Below are 17,499 nucleotides of genomic sequence, written 5' to 3' on the forward strand. Positions count from 1 at the left end.
TCTTTAGCAATTCCAACATTAACAATATGCAACATATCTACTAGAATCCAAGAGTTAAGAACAAAGAGACATTGGAAAGCTTTGAACCATTCTCCATTCATAACAATTCATGACAGCAGTAATATACTCATGATTCCTCAATAACATGCAATTAGACACGATATCATTCTAAGAGCAAGAAGCGAGTCAAAAAGACATTAGGAGGCTATATCTCAAGTTAATTTCATTAGATACAAGGGAAAAACAAGAAAATTATTACATTACAAATCCAAAAATAATTCTGGGTACTTCTCGCGTACTTCAGCTTCTCATTCCCATGTTGCTTCCTCCACACCATGGTGGTGCCACAACACCTTAATTAGGGGGATTGTCTTACCTCTTAACACTTGTTCTCGGGTATCAAGAACTTGGATCAGCCTCTCTTTGTACGACACATCGTCATCCATCTCAATTTCTGTCCAATCTAACACATGTGATAGGTCAAGTTCATACTTACAGAGCACAGACACATGAAATATGTTATGGACTCCCGAGAGTTGAGGCGGCAAGGCAAGACGATACGCCACCTCTCTAATCCATTTAATGATATCAAAGGGGCCAATAAATCTAGGCGATAACTTCCCACTTCAACCAAACCTCATTAACCCTTTCCTAGGGGAGACCTTCAGAAATACATGATCACCCACTTCAAAAGATAAAAGGGTCGCCTTCTCCTGTCTACATAGCTCTTTTGTCGGCTTTGAGCTGTGACTAACCTTTTCCGGATGAGGTTTATTTTCTCGGTGGTTTCACGAACTAAATCTGGGCCTAACAATGGCGAATCTCGCACTTCTATCCAGCACACCAGTGTTCTACACGGGTGCCCATACAATGCCTTGAAGGGTGCCATTCCAATACTTTCTTGAAAGCTATTATAAGCAAATTCGACTAAGGGCAAGTGCTTCTCCCAGGACCCTTTAAAATCTAATGCACATGCTCTTAACATATCTTCTAGAATCTGGATAACACGTTCAGACTGCCCGTCAGTTTGTGGGTGGTAAGTAGTACTAAAATGTAATCGAGTGCCCAAAGCATTTTGAAGACTCTGCCATAATCTGGCTATAAAGCGAGGAACTTTATCTGACACTATACTAACTGGTACCCCATGGAGGCGAATGACTTCACGGACATATAGTTCAGCTAGAAATTCTATAGAGTCCCCTATGCTCATAGCGAGAAAACGAGCCAACTTAGTAAGCCTATCAACAATCACCCATACCGCATTATTACTTCTTTGAGTCCTTGGAAGACCAGAAACAAAATCCATGTTAACATGTTCCCATTCCATTCAGCGAATGGAAATGGTTGTAGTAATCCGGTCGGCCTTTGGTGTTCAGCTGTAACTTGTTAACAAGTCAGGCACTTGGACACAAATGAGGCTACATCCTTTTTCATACCCCTTCACCAAAATTGGCGGCTTAAGTCGTGATACATTTTGGTGCCTCCCGGATGCACAGCTAGGCGAGAATAATGAAAATCCCTCAAAACTTCATTCCTCATGGATTCAGGTACGAATAATCGGTCAAAGTAACAAACACTAGAATCTGTATGAACATTCAAACCCCTCTTTTCCTTCCCTAGAAGAATTCTCCCCTTTGTTGCCTCCATTTCTGGATCATCTAATTGTGCCTCAATTACTCTTGCAACAAGGGTTGGTTGTGCGATGGTGGTAAAAAGGGCTTGTTCTGAAGATTCACTGAGCTGTAATGCAAATTCATTGGCATCTCCCATCATCTTCCATTCCCTCATCGCTAGGCTGGCCATCATACTTACAGATTTCCAACTCAAGGCATCCGCTACTATATTCCGCTACTATATTCGCCTTGCTAGGCTAGTAGTGTATTTCAAAATCGTAGTCCTCTAGTAACTCCATCTATCTCCGTTGGTGCAGATTCAAATCTTTCTAGGAAAATAAATATTTAAGGCTTTTATGGTCGGAAAAGACTTCAAATTTCTCATCATAGAGGTAGTGTCTCCAGAACTTCAAGGCAAAAACAACTACGGCAAGTTCTAGGTCATGGGTTGGGTAGTTTCTTTCATGGGTCTTTAGTTGGCGCGAGCCATATGCTACCACTTTTCTGTCTTGCATTAGGACACATCCCAACCCCTTTCTCAAGGCATCACAATATACTGTATAACCCAAACCATGTTCTGGGATGATAAGGACTAGGGCAGTAGTCAATTTAAGCTTTAGTTCTTGGAAGGAGTTATCACAAGCTTCGCTCCAATTGAACTTTACTCCCCTACAAGTCAACTTAGTCAATGGAGATGCTATAGAAGAGAAATTCTTTACAAATTGACGATAATAGCCCGCCAAGCCTAGAAAACTATGGATTTCTGATGCGTTCTTAGGTTACTCCCAATTCTTCATCACTTCTATTTTCGAAGAATCTACCATAACCTTGTCTCCTGAGATTACGTGGCCTAGAAACCTCACTTTGGAAAGCCAGAATTCACATTTCTCATATTTTGCGTACAGACGGTGCTCTCGAAGAAGTTGCAAAATCATGCAAAGATGCCCTTCATGTTCCTCTTCGGAAGGTGAATAGATGAGAATATCATCTACGAAGACTACCACAAATTTGTCAAGGAACTGTCGGATGTGGCGGAGCATTTGTTAACCCAAATAGCATGACCAGAAATTCATAATGACCGTACCGGGTGTGAAAAGTAGTCTTCAGGATATCTTCCTCCGTGACTCGAATTTGGTGATAGCCTGATCGTAATCTATTTTTGAAAAACAACGAAAGCCTTTAAGTTGGTCGCAGAGATCATCTATCCTGGGCAAAGGGTATTTATTCTTAACTGTGACTTGGTTCAGTTTACGATAGTCTATACACAACCTTAGGGACCCATCCTTTTTCTTCGCAAACAAAGCCGACGCTCCCTATGGTGAGGTACTTGGTCGTATGAAACCCTTACCTAGTAACTCTTGCAACTGCTCTTTTGGAATAATCAGTTCGGCTGGAGCAAACCTATATGGTGATAAGGAGATTGGTGTTGTACCCGGAAGTAAGTCTATAGTGAACTTGACTTCCCTGCAAGAAGGTAGTTCTATAAGGTCATTACGAAAGACATTGGGATACTCACACATTACTTTCGAAAACTCGTCCCGAATCACCCCATTCCCGTCATCTAAAAGGGCTGCTAAAAGAGAATTAAATTGATTCCGACCATGAGGGCAGTGTGAAATGGGTACGGACCTGCCATTTCTTTCCCCCCAAAATGTAAAACAATCACACCTGGAGTGCACACCGTGACTCTTTCCTGATAACAATCTATGACTGCCCGATACATGGATAACCAATCTATACCAAGAATAACATCAAAACTCAACATTTCCAACAATGCGAAGTCAAATGGAAGTTGTTGACCTGCGACCTCAATTACACACCCTGGACACCCCTGGGTCGCAACAACATCACTCCCGACTGGTGACTCAATTGTAAGCGGAGGTCTGAGTCATTTACTTTGTAACCCCAACAATGATGCAAATGATGTAGCAAGAAATGAATGAGATGCTCCAGTGTCAATCAGCACATTCACCCAAGTATTGAAAATAAGAACGGTACCTCTCACAACTGACGGCCCCACAGTTTTCTCGAAAGCTGTGACAGCATACACTCTCCCTTGTGGCCTTTGCTCTCCTACATCACCTCTCTGAGAGAAAGCTTGTTGTACAAATTGAGCAAATGCGGTTCCCTGAGCTACCCTAGGTGTCTGACCTGATTGAGCTGACTGATAACACTATTGATGCCCTTGTCCCATCTGAAAACCTCCAGATTGTCGAGACCCGGTCATACTGGAAGCCCCAACTCTCTGTGGGCATAACTTCTTTAAATGTCCTGGCTGACCACATTGGTAGCAAGACTGAAGTTGGCTTCTACTTTGGGGCTGACCCTGTGGACGTACTGGTTGTGACTGTACTCTACTTTTCTATCCACACTTTGCAATTTTGTGGCCCATCTGACCACACCTGTAACAGGCACCACAAACTTGGGTCACACTACCTGAACTTCCACTCATCCCAAAGCCAGCGGGTTTAGATTGCTATGGAGCCGATTGAAAGGAAGATGATGAACCCTTTGACAAAGAACTAGTGTCGCTCCTAGCATCAGAGTGTCCGGTTCTCTTTAATTTCTGCCTTGCCCCTTCAGCCTCTACTGTAATCTCCACATGCGATGGCGCTTCTACTAGGCGGTCATAGTCGCGAATCATGTTACCAACTACCTTCATCAAGTTTTTTGGCCTCAATCTCTTCTCGAATTCAAGACATCTTCGTTCTTCTGTGGCCACTAGCTCGGGTGCAAAATGTGACAAGCTGGTAAATTTGGCTTCAAATTCAGCCACAGAGCTATTCAGTTGCAGTAACTCTTCAAACTGTTTTCTCAATCGCTCCCTAGCTGTGGAAAGGAGAAATTTATCTTGAAAAGCTCGCATTAATGTCTCCCAAGTATGTTCAATCCTATGCTTTACGGACTTCCACCATTTCCTGGCCTCTCCTTTCAACTGATAGGCCACTAGTGCCACCCGCAGTTCATGTTCTCGGATGTCTAAGATTTCATAGGATTTGACCATTTGCTCTAACCACTCATCGGCTTCCATCGGATCTGGCCCACCACTATACTCGGTGGGATTGGAACAAAAAAACTCCTTTTTCAAAAATGAAGCCCCTGTCTCCCCTTCAATAGTTCGAGCCGCTTGCTCGACTCTCAATATCTCCAAGGACTCCTGTAGAGCCCTTGCCATTTCCCTTGCGAAGGGCCCCATAGCTTCTTAGGTCGGTGGGATGGGTATAGTATTTTGACCCACTCCTTCTTCTTGTGGAGGGATCTCGGGTTGGGCTGGAATGTTCTGGCCTCCCCGACGAGGTCTATCGTGGACTATAGTGCGTCCAGACATCTATAAGAATAGAAACAATATTAAATACGAAACCAACTTCCCGCACCTAAGTGCTTCATTTATACCTATACATCATACAAACAAACAAATTTCCAAACAGGTAATCTACATAATCACATATATAATCACATAAAGCATACCTGAGTGGTACTCCTAAGGTATTGGCTAACTCCATCACAATCAAGGGCCTCCAAATGGAAAGAACAGTGATTAGGTGCCGTTCCAAAAGGATTTCGACGAATGTAAAGGGGCAAAGCCATATCATAGGAGTCTAACACCATACAGCGGTAATTACAGAAAAACTCCTAACATATTAGGGATCCTAAACATTCCTTCCTCACCTAAGGACCCTACTATGACACATGTCACTTCCCACTAGCCCAAGGTATTCAAACATATGGCTCTGATACTAATTTGTAACACCTTGATAATCAATAGAATAAACATTTACAACTATCACAACATAATGCAAAAGGGACATCTTTCCCATTGAACAAATATTCCCATAGTTCAAGGTTCAAGGGTTACATGTTCTTAAATTTGTCCTAGTTCAAAAAGCTAGATGGCATTACATTGACAGTTGCCTCACAAGCTCATTAGATACATTAAAACTAACTAGAATATTACATAAAGCCATTAAGTCCCAATACCAAATATCTTTTTTGTCTTCCCTTTCCCAAAAACCAACCAAGTGTCTTCTGCTTTACTGAGGCATAACCTCATCTGTCCTTGAAAATTAAGATAGGGTTGAGCAGATCGCCCAGTAGGAGTACATTTACACAAGTATGTAATCATTTGAACGAGTTCTTGGCATCCTTATGACAGAACATGATATTCAATTATGAGCATGTAAGACTTCCATTACATATGCAAACACAAAACAGTTTAGCATGAACAATCACATTCCACACCTTTTCAACATAGCATTTAGCCATTCACATCAATAAGCACATTAAACCATGAGTCCCCTGTAAGAGTCCAACACAAATTACTTTGGTTTCTAAAATCATTTGTTTTTCCACTTCGTCGACTACAATTCGACAGGACTATGTGGACACCCAAAAACATCTTTCCCATTCGTCTAGCAATAAGCCTAGACAGGGCATTTTGGGCACCTTTTCAAACTCCCCGTATAGGTACCAACACAATACCACTTTTCCAAAACTAACTCTTACCCGGACTCATGCACTATCAACCAGTTCATCACATTTCAATTCCATCAACAAGCATCCATTATCATAGTAAATGAAATACTACATGATAATCAAAAATAATAACATCCAAATCCCAATTCCATTACCCTATCCAAATCCACATTCCTCAACTCTTGATTGTTAATAATATTCCATAAATTTAAGCAAATTCCATTCACTTTTAGTGTTTTCTATTTAAATTGAAAATCTAGGGTTTCATCAAATTCGGAGATTTTGCTTCTCCATCATAGACAAAGGTTTAAACAACATATATATATATATATATATGAGTTTTGAGAGAAAGTGTGAGAAATGTCAAGCACAAGTCAAGCCAATTGTTTATTTATGTAAATCATGAGTGTGGTTCCACACATTCTTCCAAAAACTAATTCATAGTCAAAATAACCACTACAATGCTGTTGAATCCCTTCAAGCTAAGGAAATACTAAAGTAAAAGCACCCCTACCTCGAAAATCAAGCAAAGAAGTCAAGCTCCCACAAGAATCCTTTGAAATCCCACAATCCAATCGATGAACAAGGATAAACTTCAAGTGTTCTTCATTTCTAGCAAGAGATTTTGGTTGGATTTCAAGTGTATATGGAGTATTTTATGGTGGAAACTTAGGGTTTGTAGAGAGAGAAAGAGTAGAAGTAGAATAGATGGGAAAAGATAAAAGAATGATCTAGAACCGTCATATTTAAAAAACTGATATCACGAAGCTCGCTCGAGCGTGGCTTCCTACGCTCGAGTGACCAGGCACAATCTGAAGGACTCGCTCGAGTGATAACTTCCTCGCTTGAGCGAAAAAGGAAGGGCCTCAGAAGTTTGCAGTGCTACAGTGAAACTACTAGATGCTAGCATTCTACCCTCGAGCGAACAAGCCTGCAATTTTGCAAGATACTGGGAGCAACATATCCTCGCTCGAGCGACCCTTGAAATAAAATGTCACAATTACTACCAATCACATAATTAAAAAGACCAAACAGTTAAACATAAGTCATTAAACAAACTCAAATTAAATTGAATCTAAGTCATGGGTCTTGAATTAAATTCTCACCCATAAGCCAAACATCACTTAATTTGATATATCAAAATAGACTGAACAAACTAATCTCAAGTCATGGTCCAAACACCAAAAACTCAATTTCAAATTCTACTATGAATTAAATTGAACACCAATCAGTCTGTGAATTTTTATTAAATAAATACTTGTCAATAAATTCAAAAAATTTTATCCAACGTGCTTGACTCATATAAGAACAACATAATAAAGAAAAAATTCATAATTTCTGAGATTGAAAATTATATTTAAAAAAAAAATTATTACAAAACTAAACCATTTTTTGCACATAAGTTTACACAACACTTCAATCCAAATATTATCCAATTAATTTATGCACTGACTATTTAAAAAATAAAAAAATTTGGGTCATTACATTTGTTGTACTTTTTTTTCTGTTACATTATATCTTAATATAATAAGATGGAATGAATCAACAATTATAACATATAAACCACATTTTCAATAAACCATATTAGGAGAGAATTACTCCAAATAAATAAATTAAAAAAAAAATCAGTTCGTGTTTCGCTTTTAAAATTTATCATCATTGCCAAGTATGAATTGCAAATGACTCTCCAATGTTCTATTATTTTCTATTATACTTCTAAGTCAACGCAACTTAAATGGAAATAAGAGTACTGACCTTTCTACTAAGATATAACAGTTTTGATTAACTGACTATTTTTTTTTTAATTGCACATAAGTAATATAATTTTAGTAGCGTTAGAAACGAACATATATTTTCCAAACAATGCAATGGCTCATTAGGTGGAGTATTTGTATTTCTTCTGAAGTAGACACAAACTAAATGAGATACACTAATATTAATCAAAATAAATCTAAACACTAATGCCATCTAGTCGGAATTTCTATGAGTCAATGAAAATTTAACAATACATAGCATTTTTGTAAAGTGCACAATTTGTAGTACGTTTATTCCTTAAGCAAACTTGATTGTTCTTAAAATTGTGCTAATACTGACGATGTTTTGATTACAAATTAACGAACTTTAGGAAGTTACATATAAATTTGTACAAAAGTTCAAATTGTAGATCATTGCTTTTTAACTTTATGTAATGGTATTCATATTACATTATTTGTTTTTATTTTTATTTTATTTTTTTTGTACATTGACATTTGTTGTCATACAATTCACACTAGTTTTGTTGACTATTGGATCAAAATTTTTGAAATTAAAACCTAAATATGGATCCCCTATCACAAATTACATCTTCAGTTTGAAGCAATAAGTCTTCAATTTGAGTAATTATCATTACTAACATATTCATGAAATAAGCATAAGAAAAATTACATAATGCATTCCCATTAAAAGCTTATAAAAATAATTGATTAAAATTTTGTTGTACTTTTTTGTGTTACATTATATCTTAATATAATAAAATGGAATGAATTAACGATTATAGCATATAAATCACATTTTCAATAAATCATATTGTAATGACCCAAAATATTTTTTTAAATAGTTAGTGCATAAATTAATTGAGTAATATTTGGATTGGAGTGTTGTGTAAAGTTATGTGCGAAAATGGTTCAATTTTGTATTAAATGTTTTTTAAAAAATATAATTTTCGATCTCAGAAATTATGAAATTTTTATTATGTTGTTCATATAAGAGTCTAGCATGTTGGATAAAATTTTTGGAATTTAATGGTGAATATTTATGTTATGAAAATTTGCAGGCTGATTCATTTTAATTTATAGCAGAATTTGAAATTGAGTTTTGAGTGTTTGGACCATAATTTGAGATAAATTAGTTGGGTTTATTTTGATATATATTTGGGTGATGTTTGGTTTGTGAGTAAGAATTTAATTCAAGATCCATAATTATAAAGATCCCAGTTTTGACCCAACACTTGTGGTAGTTCAAACTCAGGCTTATGGTTTCTGAGTGTCGTTCTTTGTCTTTTGCTCTTTATTCCTCTTAAAATTTGGTTATTTGGACGTGTTGAGTATGTTTGGAACCAATTGGTTGCTTAGTTTTCAAACCTTGTGTTGCCAAAAATTTTGGTCCTCCGCTCGAGCGAGCCTTCTTGCGCTCAAGCGGGGTTTGTAAACCCTCAGTGCTTTGCACGTCTGCAAAAATACTGGAGGGATGTTTTCCATGCTCGAGCGGTGTTTTCTACGCTCGAGCGTCCTTTCTTGCGCTCGAGCGGTTTGTCTATTGTCTGCAAAAGTACTGAGTGTGTGTATTCTGCACTCGAGCGGGCCTCTTCTTGTGCTCGAGTGGAAAAGTTTATTGTATCTGATGCTCGAGCGTCAACTCCTCCGCTCAAGCGGACTGTACGTATATCAGATCGCGAAATTGACTTTTTACATCACTTTTTTAGATCTTTTCTTCTAAAAACCCTAAAGTGAGACCTTCTCTCTCTCTCTCTCTCTCTCTCTCTCTCTCTCTCTACTTTTTCTCCTTGATCCGTTGATCTCTCCACCCTAGTGTCCTCGGAAAAAGGGTGGAGCATCTTGGGAGCTTCATTTTGAACTGACTGAAATTTGGTTTCGGTGTCGTTGGAGTTTCGTGCTTGGTCCATTGGTTTTCTAAACTTGAGGCAAGGACTCTCTACACCTTAATGTGAGCTTTAACTTGATTATAGATTTTTGTGTGAAAATTGTGGGATTTGGGCATGTTTTGAGCTAACCTAGGGTTTGGGCTCAAGTTTGAAAGAGGGGTTTCTATGTGAGTGTTATATAAATAACTTTGGGGTTTAGATATAAGGTTATTGTGTGTCAAAATAGATGATTTTGGTCATTTGGGTTAACATTGGAAAAATGGGAAGTTTGCCCTAAAATATCTAGAGTTATTGTTTTGTATAAATTATGAAATTGGTGTGAATAATGTGAAATTATGAGGTTGTGTACATGAATGGTGTTGTTGATTTTGCTCAATCACTCACCTATGGAAATTTAAGAATTTATTTGTTATAGAGATTGTATATCTGTTTAGAGATAACTGCTTTGGGCTATCGGTGGAGGATAGTCATGTGTGGGAGCCGGGTAATTGGAATAATCAGAACCGTATTCTAGAAGACAAATATTACACGGCTTTACCCTGCACGATAAGGATGCTGAATATAATGGATAGGCCGAATAGATACTAAACTATGGAGCCGAATAGATACTGAACTATGGATAGGCCGTATTCTAGAGTGACAAGTGGGCCTGGCCACGAGGCCTAGGAAACAAGTATAAATAAAGGAACAACAGACTAAGAAAGGTATGTGAGAATTGTTGTGCTTAACTTAGAATACAAGCATTCTTGAGTGTGGATTCTGACTTGTCCGTCGGAGTGCTAATTCCGGCACCCTCGACCGGAGTGTTTATTCCTTTTCAGGTGACCAGAAGAGGATCACGAGCGTTCTCCACGATCTGAAGAGTATTTCCAAACCACATCTCCACAACTGCCGCCGTCTGTGGGAATACTCAAATATATCCATGGCAAGCGTAACAGAAGATCTTCCAATAGTCACTGATGAAACCACTCAAAGAGACGGCCTCACTCCAACAAACATGCTTGGACCGGAGACTATCGCCGCGAGACGTGCCTTGAACTTCGCCTCACCCTCGACTTCGGAACATGAGACAACGCAGGCAATCATGGAACAAGCAAAGCAAAATGAACAGAGGTTGGAGAACATGATCGCTGAAAACAAACGTCTCTGTGAAGATTTGGCCGTGGAAGTGGCGAAGTCCAAACAAGCTGTACACCTAAATCCGGAACGATCTTCGAAAGTAGGTGGTCGACGACCTCAAGCCCGACAAGACAACACTGATAGCGACTCCGACTCGTTATCCCCGGAGCCCAAGAAGAAGGAATGACATGATACCACCAGTTCTTCCGAAGAAAGTCCCCGTACAATGCACAAGCAAAAAAGGAATAGCTCGGACGAAGATCAACACAATCCCTTTGTACGATGGAATGTAAAGGCTGTGCTACCCAAGAAATTCAAAGCACTGTCGTTCACCTTGTACGACAGCAAATCAGACCCCACCGACCACATCCGCCACTACAAGCAGGCCATGACATTGCATGCAGACGACGAGGCCCTCATGTGCCGAATATTTCCCAACAGTTTGGGACCATTGGCGGTCAGGTGGTATTATAAACTGGAGCCGGCTTCGATCAAAACCTTCCACCAACTACAGAAATCCTTCAGGGCCAGATTCATCACCAACGAGGTCCAGCCGAAGCAAGCCGACTCTCTCTAGACAATGCAAATCCTGCCAAGAGAAACATTAAGAGCATATTTGGTGCGATATTGGGAATGCTTTAATCTTGTTGATGACATTTGCAATGACTCCATGGCCATCACTGCCTTCAAATGGGATTGCATCTAGATAGTGCCCTCCGTAGTTCCTTGACTAGAAGACCCCCCAAAATAGTCTGGGGGTTGATTAAGAAAGTAGAGGAATACTCCAAAGTGGAAGATGACGCCTTGCGGGTTAAAGCCATACACGTGGCCAACAAAACGGCCCCTCCCGAAATCGCTCAGCCAATAAGCTCCATACCACCACAGAGCCTTGAACCACGACAGTGGACTAAACGAGACAAGAGACGGGATTCTCACCGATCCAGCGATCAATGTTCACACCAAGCAAATGAGCAACTGTAGGTCGATAGCAGGTGCATAAAGCGCACCGACAGAAATATACGGAGCTGTCAAAGCCAATCAGCTCGATTATGTCCAAAATCCAACATCTTCAATTTTTCAAATGGCCGTCCATGATGGTGGGACCTCCTGAGACGAGAAGGCGGGATAGGCGTTGTGAATATCATAAAGATCACGGTCATGATACGGACAATTGCTATGCCCTGAAAGATCACTTTGAGGAATTGGTGCAAGATGGCCGGCACCAGCAGCATGTCCGGAAGAGCACAATCAAAACTGTTGCCCTTCGGCAGGAGTCACCACCCCTTGGCGTTATTCATATGATATACAACCTTCCAACGCCACGTACAATACATGCAATTCAGTCAACCCCCCAGAAGCAACACACACAAACGGAACAGCCCCACGAAGCTCAGAGTATTATCTTCGACGATTCTGACCTTATCGGCATAACACTGCCCCATATTGATCCATTGGTCATTAAACTACACGTGAACCGATTTACCATTGAACGCATCCTCATAGACCAGGGGAGCACTTCAGAGGTTATGTATTACGAGACCTTCATCAAACTCGGTTTCAACAAATCATAACTGTCTCTGGCTCCTCATCTGTTATTCGACTTCAACGCAAATCCAGAGTACCCATTGGGAAAAATCACGTTGCCCATTCGGGCGGGCTCCCAAACAGTGGACGTCGAATTCTTGGTCGTCAAGCTCCCTTCGCCGTATAACCTCATCATGGGGCGAACTTGGTTACATACTATTGTAGACACCCCATTTTTGACCGTCCTCAAGACTTGGACATCACCATTGGAACACTTGGTGATTACCCTTGTTTGTGTTCGTTTGAAGTTCCCGGAGGTCTCGGCTACGCGCCTTGCCTCAGGATCTCCGAACTCGACTGTTTAGTGTCTGGTTTTGCACCAAACGCTTGTGTTTTTTCCATTAAGGGCGGGAAATGGCTTGTTGGCCATCCCCACATTCCACCGGCCTTCCCCTAGCATCACCGGTTGTTTAGGGGCGCCACCGGCCATGGTTTCCTCAAATCAATGGCCGGTCGGCACAATATTATGCCGACCGGTACTTTACTTTGCCGGTGGCATCTTTTGCTAGCCGGTGTGACTCCTTTGCACCCTTGAGGCATGGTGCATGCCAACTGTGCCAGCTGGAATGCACCATCACTCCTCCCTGTGCAGTTTTTGGCTGGTGTGAGCCTTTGAACCCCATTTCCTTCTAGAAGCTTGAACCCTTTGGCCAAGCTTCTTGGGGAAGCTTGGTGTCACGCCCCCAAACCGCCCCTAGTAGTTTGGTGCCGTGATGGCCAGTAACCCGAGGTTACCGAAGGCCGTCTTACAAAAATCACACACAATCAGAGTATGAAATATGGGGCTTACAAGAGCGGAAGCAAAATATACATATAAACCGAGTTGTCCATGAGAGCCGTGCATAAGTCCAATGGAATGCCATACATCAAACATCTTTACAAGTCTTACAATTTTAGATACAACAAAATGGAACACAAAATACATCCTGACCAAAAGGCTTCTCAAGCCGACATATGCCAAAACAAACAAAGAAAACATAAGCCGAGAAGCATAATCTTCAAGACGATGCAAAACGCAAATCCAAAACATGTCGGCAAGGCACCCAAAACACATCGGCAATCACGTCTAGACCTCAATGCCTTCTTGTTCATCACCTACATATATATAGAGAGGGTGAGCTTGGATACTCAGTGAATGATACTAGAAATAAAGGTTTTGCATGATTGATATCCAAGATTTCTTTCAAAACTATACATAGCATACTTTTCGATCAAGAGGGAAATCAAGTTCATTTGCCGGCTTTCAAGTTCCTTGGATGTTAATAACATCTTCTTATTTCAAGGGGTGATGACATATCAAGACAAGAGTTTCAAGACAAGCTGTGCTGCGAAAGTTTATAGTCCTCTAGCACTAAGGACTGTCAAGACAAGCTGTGCTGCAAAAGTTTAGAGTCCTCTAGCACTAAGGACTGTCAAGACAAGCTGTGCTGCAAAAGTTTAGAGTCCTCTAGCACTAAGGACTGTCAAGACAAGCTGTGCTGCAAAAGTTTAGAGTCCTCTAGCACTAAGGACTGTCAAGACAAGCTGTGCTGCAAAAGTTTAGAGTCCTCTAGCACTAAGGACTGTCAAGACAAGTCATCAAAACAAGATAGCATTTGATATACAAAATAGGGATAGTCATTCATGCTAGATCAAGTACTTTTCAAAACAAGGCAAGACGAGATTTATGAAAGCAAGTGTAACATAGCTTTATTAAAAATACCACTCACATCGTTTCTTCACACGTCGGGGTCGAGACAAGCCCAAGTCCTACAACACATGGCAAAGCCTATTGAATGCGCTTTCAAACAAGTCTCTCATATACACAAATGTTTTCGGAAAACATGCTGGGCACCAACCAGGTCTAGGCCGAGGTTCCACACCTCCTTGCCGAGGTGTGTTCCCGAGGGCCACATGCAAGGAAAGAGGTCGGGAAACTCTGGGTTTCCCTCTGTTGATGAACATGAAGAACATGAGTGTGAAAACATGAAAAATACGAATGCTTGATCATAATCCGCCATCACAAATCTGGGATTTTCGTGCTATGAGTTTGAAAACATGGACCTGGGTGCCCGTAGTTGAAAATCATGCAAGAACAAACACAAAACATGAGTCTAGGCGAAAAGCTTTCGGATCAAAACAAGACTTTCTTGAAGAACACATGAATGTCATTTTCTCTTTCTAGAATCGAGCTTCAAAACGATGCATGGCTTACAAATCATTTTCAATCATGCAATGCAATAACATAAACATAAAGAACATCACGAGTAGATCAAGAATCTAACCTTAGAACGCGGATCTAACGGTTGGATCTCTAGAAATCAAGCTTGAAGATCTACTTCCTCACTCTAAAACTCTTTCTTCCTCCTAGAGCTTCTCTCTCTACAAGACAAGGTTATGACACTAAATGATAGTTTTCTATACCCGGTTCTGGGGTTAACCCTCTGCTGAGACACGTGGCGGCGATTGGTTGGGTTCATCCTGAAAAGGTGGCTGACAGGCCAGCCAAAGCATGGTGGAAGGGTGTTCAACAAGCAAAACGGTATGGGCTCTCTGACAGGCTATGACATCGGCTAACAACAAGGCATACTTAACAAGCTACACGGAGTGGCACTCCGGCAAGGAGTGACATCGGCTAACAAAAGACTTCGGCAACTAAGATGACAATGACCTCGGCTAGGAGGGACAACACTTGACTAAGCTGTGCCACATCTTGGCCTAGATGCGCCACACCTCGGCCTAGGTCATACCACTTCCAGGACGAGATCACTTGGTGCAAGGTAACATCTCGGCTAATGTGGTCAAGGCAAGGACTGAGGTCGACAAGGGGTTTCAAGATACTAATACTAGACTAAGGATGACCTCGGCTTGGAATAACATCGGCTAGCATAACTCAGGCAAGGCGTGACCTAAGTTTCACATTAAGGAAGGAACAAGACAAGCATACTACACTTAGACAAATCACAAGGCTTCAAATCAAGACATGGATCGCATTAGCTCAAGCGAAACAAATCACAACACACACATGCAAGCTAAACAAGTCATAATCATACCGATGCTCATGAACATGATGAGGACATAAAGTGCGGGTTCCTACAGTCTACCCTCCTTAAAGAAGTTTGGTCCCCAAACTTAAGTCACCTTGTCCTACGAATAACTCCGGGTAACGGATTTTCATCTCCTCTTCTTTTTCCCATGTGGCCTCCTCGCCATAATGCTTCTCCCATTCGATTTTCACCATTGATATCGACTTGTTTCTCAACTGCCTCACTTGTCTGTCGATAATTCTCATCGGCTTCTCTTCGTAGCCCAAGTCTTCATTAACTACAACCCCGGAGTAATCTATTACATGCAGTGGGTCTCGGATATATTTTCTCAGCATCGAAACATGGAACACACTGTGGACTCGACTCAAATCTGGTGGCAAAGCAAGCCTGTAAGCAACGGTGTTAATCCTCTCAAGAATTTCAAATGGCCCAACGTATCGGGGTGCAAGCTTGCCCTTCTTCCCAAATCTCGTAACTCCTGTCATCGGCGAGACCTTCAAAAATACATGGTCCCCAATTTCAAATTCTAACTCCCTCCTTCTTTGATCGGCATAACACTTCTGTCGACTCTGTGCAGTCTTAATCCTTTGCTGAATGAGTTTGATCTTTTCAGTTGTCATTCGAACCAATTCGGGGCCAATTAGAGCTTTGTCTCCCACTTCAGTCCAACATATCGGCGATTTACATTCCCTTCCATACAAAGCTTCATACGGCGCCATGCCTATGCTGGCTTGATAACTGTTGTTGTACGCGAACTCCACTAAGGGCAAATGCGATTCCCAACTTCCCTGGAAGTCCAACACGCACAGTCTGAGCATGTCTTCGAGTGTCTGAATCGTTCTTTCCGTCTGTCCGTCGGTCTGGGGGTGAAAGGCTGTGCTAAATCTCAACTCTGTTCCCAAGGCTCCTTGTAGACTCTGCCAAAATCTAGAAACGAACTTCGGGTCTCGGTCTGACACAATGGACATCGGCACACCATGAAGCCTAACGATCTCATTCATGTACAATTCGGCAAGTCGGTTGGCATTGAATGTAGTCTTGACCGGCAAAAAGTGAGCTGACTTAGTAAACCTGTCGACTATAGCCCAAATGGAATCCATACCTCTTTGTGTCCTCGGCAACCCCACTACGAAATCCATGGAGATGTGCTCCCATTTCCACTCAGGAATTGACAAGGGTTGAAGAAGTCCTGCTGGTCTCTGGTGTTCTGCCTTCACTCGCTGACAACACAGACACTGAGATACAAACTCGGCTATCTCCCTTTTCATGTTTGGCCACCAAAAGGTCCGCTTTACGTCCCGATACATCTTGGTGCTCCCTGGATGAATGGCAAATTTGGAACTATGGGCCTCTTGCAAAATCTTCCTTTTTAACTCTGGTACGTCGGCCACGCACAATCTTCCTTCAAACTTGAGCACCTGATTTTCCACTGTGTAACCTGGCCTCGGCTTGGAGACGAATTCATCAATTACCTTCTTGAGGAATTTATCCTCCCTCTGACTAGTCTTCACTTCCTCAATAATAGTTGGTTCCACCGAAACCGCTGTCAGGCACGCCAAACTTCCAACTAACTTCCTGCTCAATGCGTCGGCTACGGAATTTGCCTTACCTGGGTGGTACTGAATCTGCATGTCATAATCCTTCAGTAGCTCGAGCCATCTTCTCTGCCTCATATTTAACTCTTTCTGGGTGAACAAGTATTTCAGACTCTTGTGGTCGGTGAAAACTTGGCAAGATGTTCCGTACAGGTAATGACGCCAGATCTTCAGAGCAAAAACCACGGCAGCTAACTCCAGGTCATGGGTAGGATAATTCTTTTCATTGGGCTTCAATTGACGAGACGCGTACGCTATGACTTTACCTTTTTGCATTAAAACGCAACCCAAACCTTTGTGTGAAGCATCGCTGTAAATCTGAAATTCCTCATTAGCTGATGGTAGTACCAAAACTGGTGCTGTAACCAACCTCGCCTTCAGCTCCTGGAAAGCTGATTCTCTTTCGTCGGTCCATTCATAAGCTGTTCCCTTCTTCGTTAGTTGTGTCA

General features: G+C 41.4%; 1 protein-coding gene across 1 annotated transcript; it reads right to left on the minus strand.

Annotated features, from left to right (window-relative positions):
• Positions 1-1,440: 1,440 nt before the first annotated feature.
• On the minus strand, positions 1,441-4,809 carry LOC145796436 (uncharacterized). Its single transcript, XM_082881546.1, has 7 exons — positions 4,122-4,809; positions 3,894-4,015; positions 3,510-3,786; positions 3,243-3,347; positions 2,962-3,093; positions 2,171-2,310; positions 1,441-1,740 (listed from the first exon to the last, which is right to left on the minus strand). Exons 1-7 carry the CDS (start codon positions 4,807-4,809, stop codon positions 1,441-1,443), a joined length of 1,764 nt encoding a protein of 587 aa, XP_082737672.1.
• Positions 4,810-17,499: the final 12,690 nt, after the last annotated feature.

Source organism: Camellia sinensis, chromosome 7 (genome assembly GCF_055761805.1).
Source record: "Camellia sinensis isolate YWXY chromosome 7, ASM5576180v1, whole genome shotgun sequence".
Classification (NCBI taxonomy): Eukaryota; Viridiplantae; Streptophyta; class Magnoliopsida; order Ericales; family Theaceae; genus Camellia; species Camellia sinensis.

Coding starts and splice junctions, on each gene's coding strand:
- LOC145796436 (XM_082881546.1), bottom strand. CDS start 4,809: ATGGGGCCCTTCGCAAGGGAAATGGCAAGGGCTCTACAGGAGTCCTTG. Junction 4,016..4,121: donor CACTAGTTCTTTGTCAAAGG/GTTCATCATCTT, acceptor TGCCTGTTACAG/GTGTGGTCAGATGGGCCACA. Junction 3,787..3,893: donor TCAGTCTTGCTACCAATGTG/GTCAGCCAGGAC, acceptor GGGCATCAATAG/TGTTATCAGTCAGCTCAATC.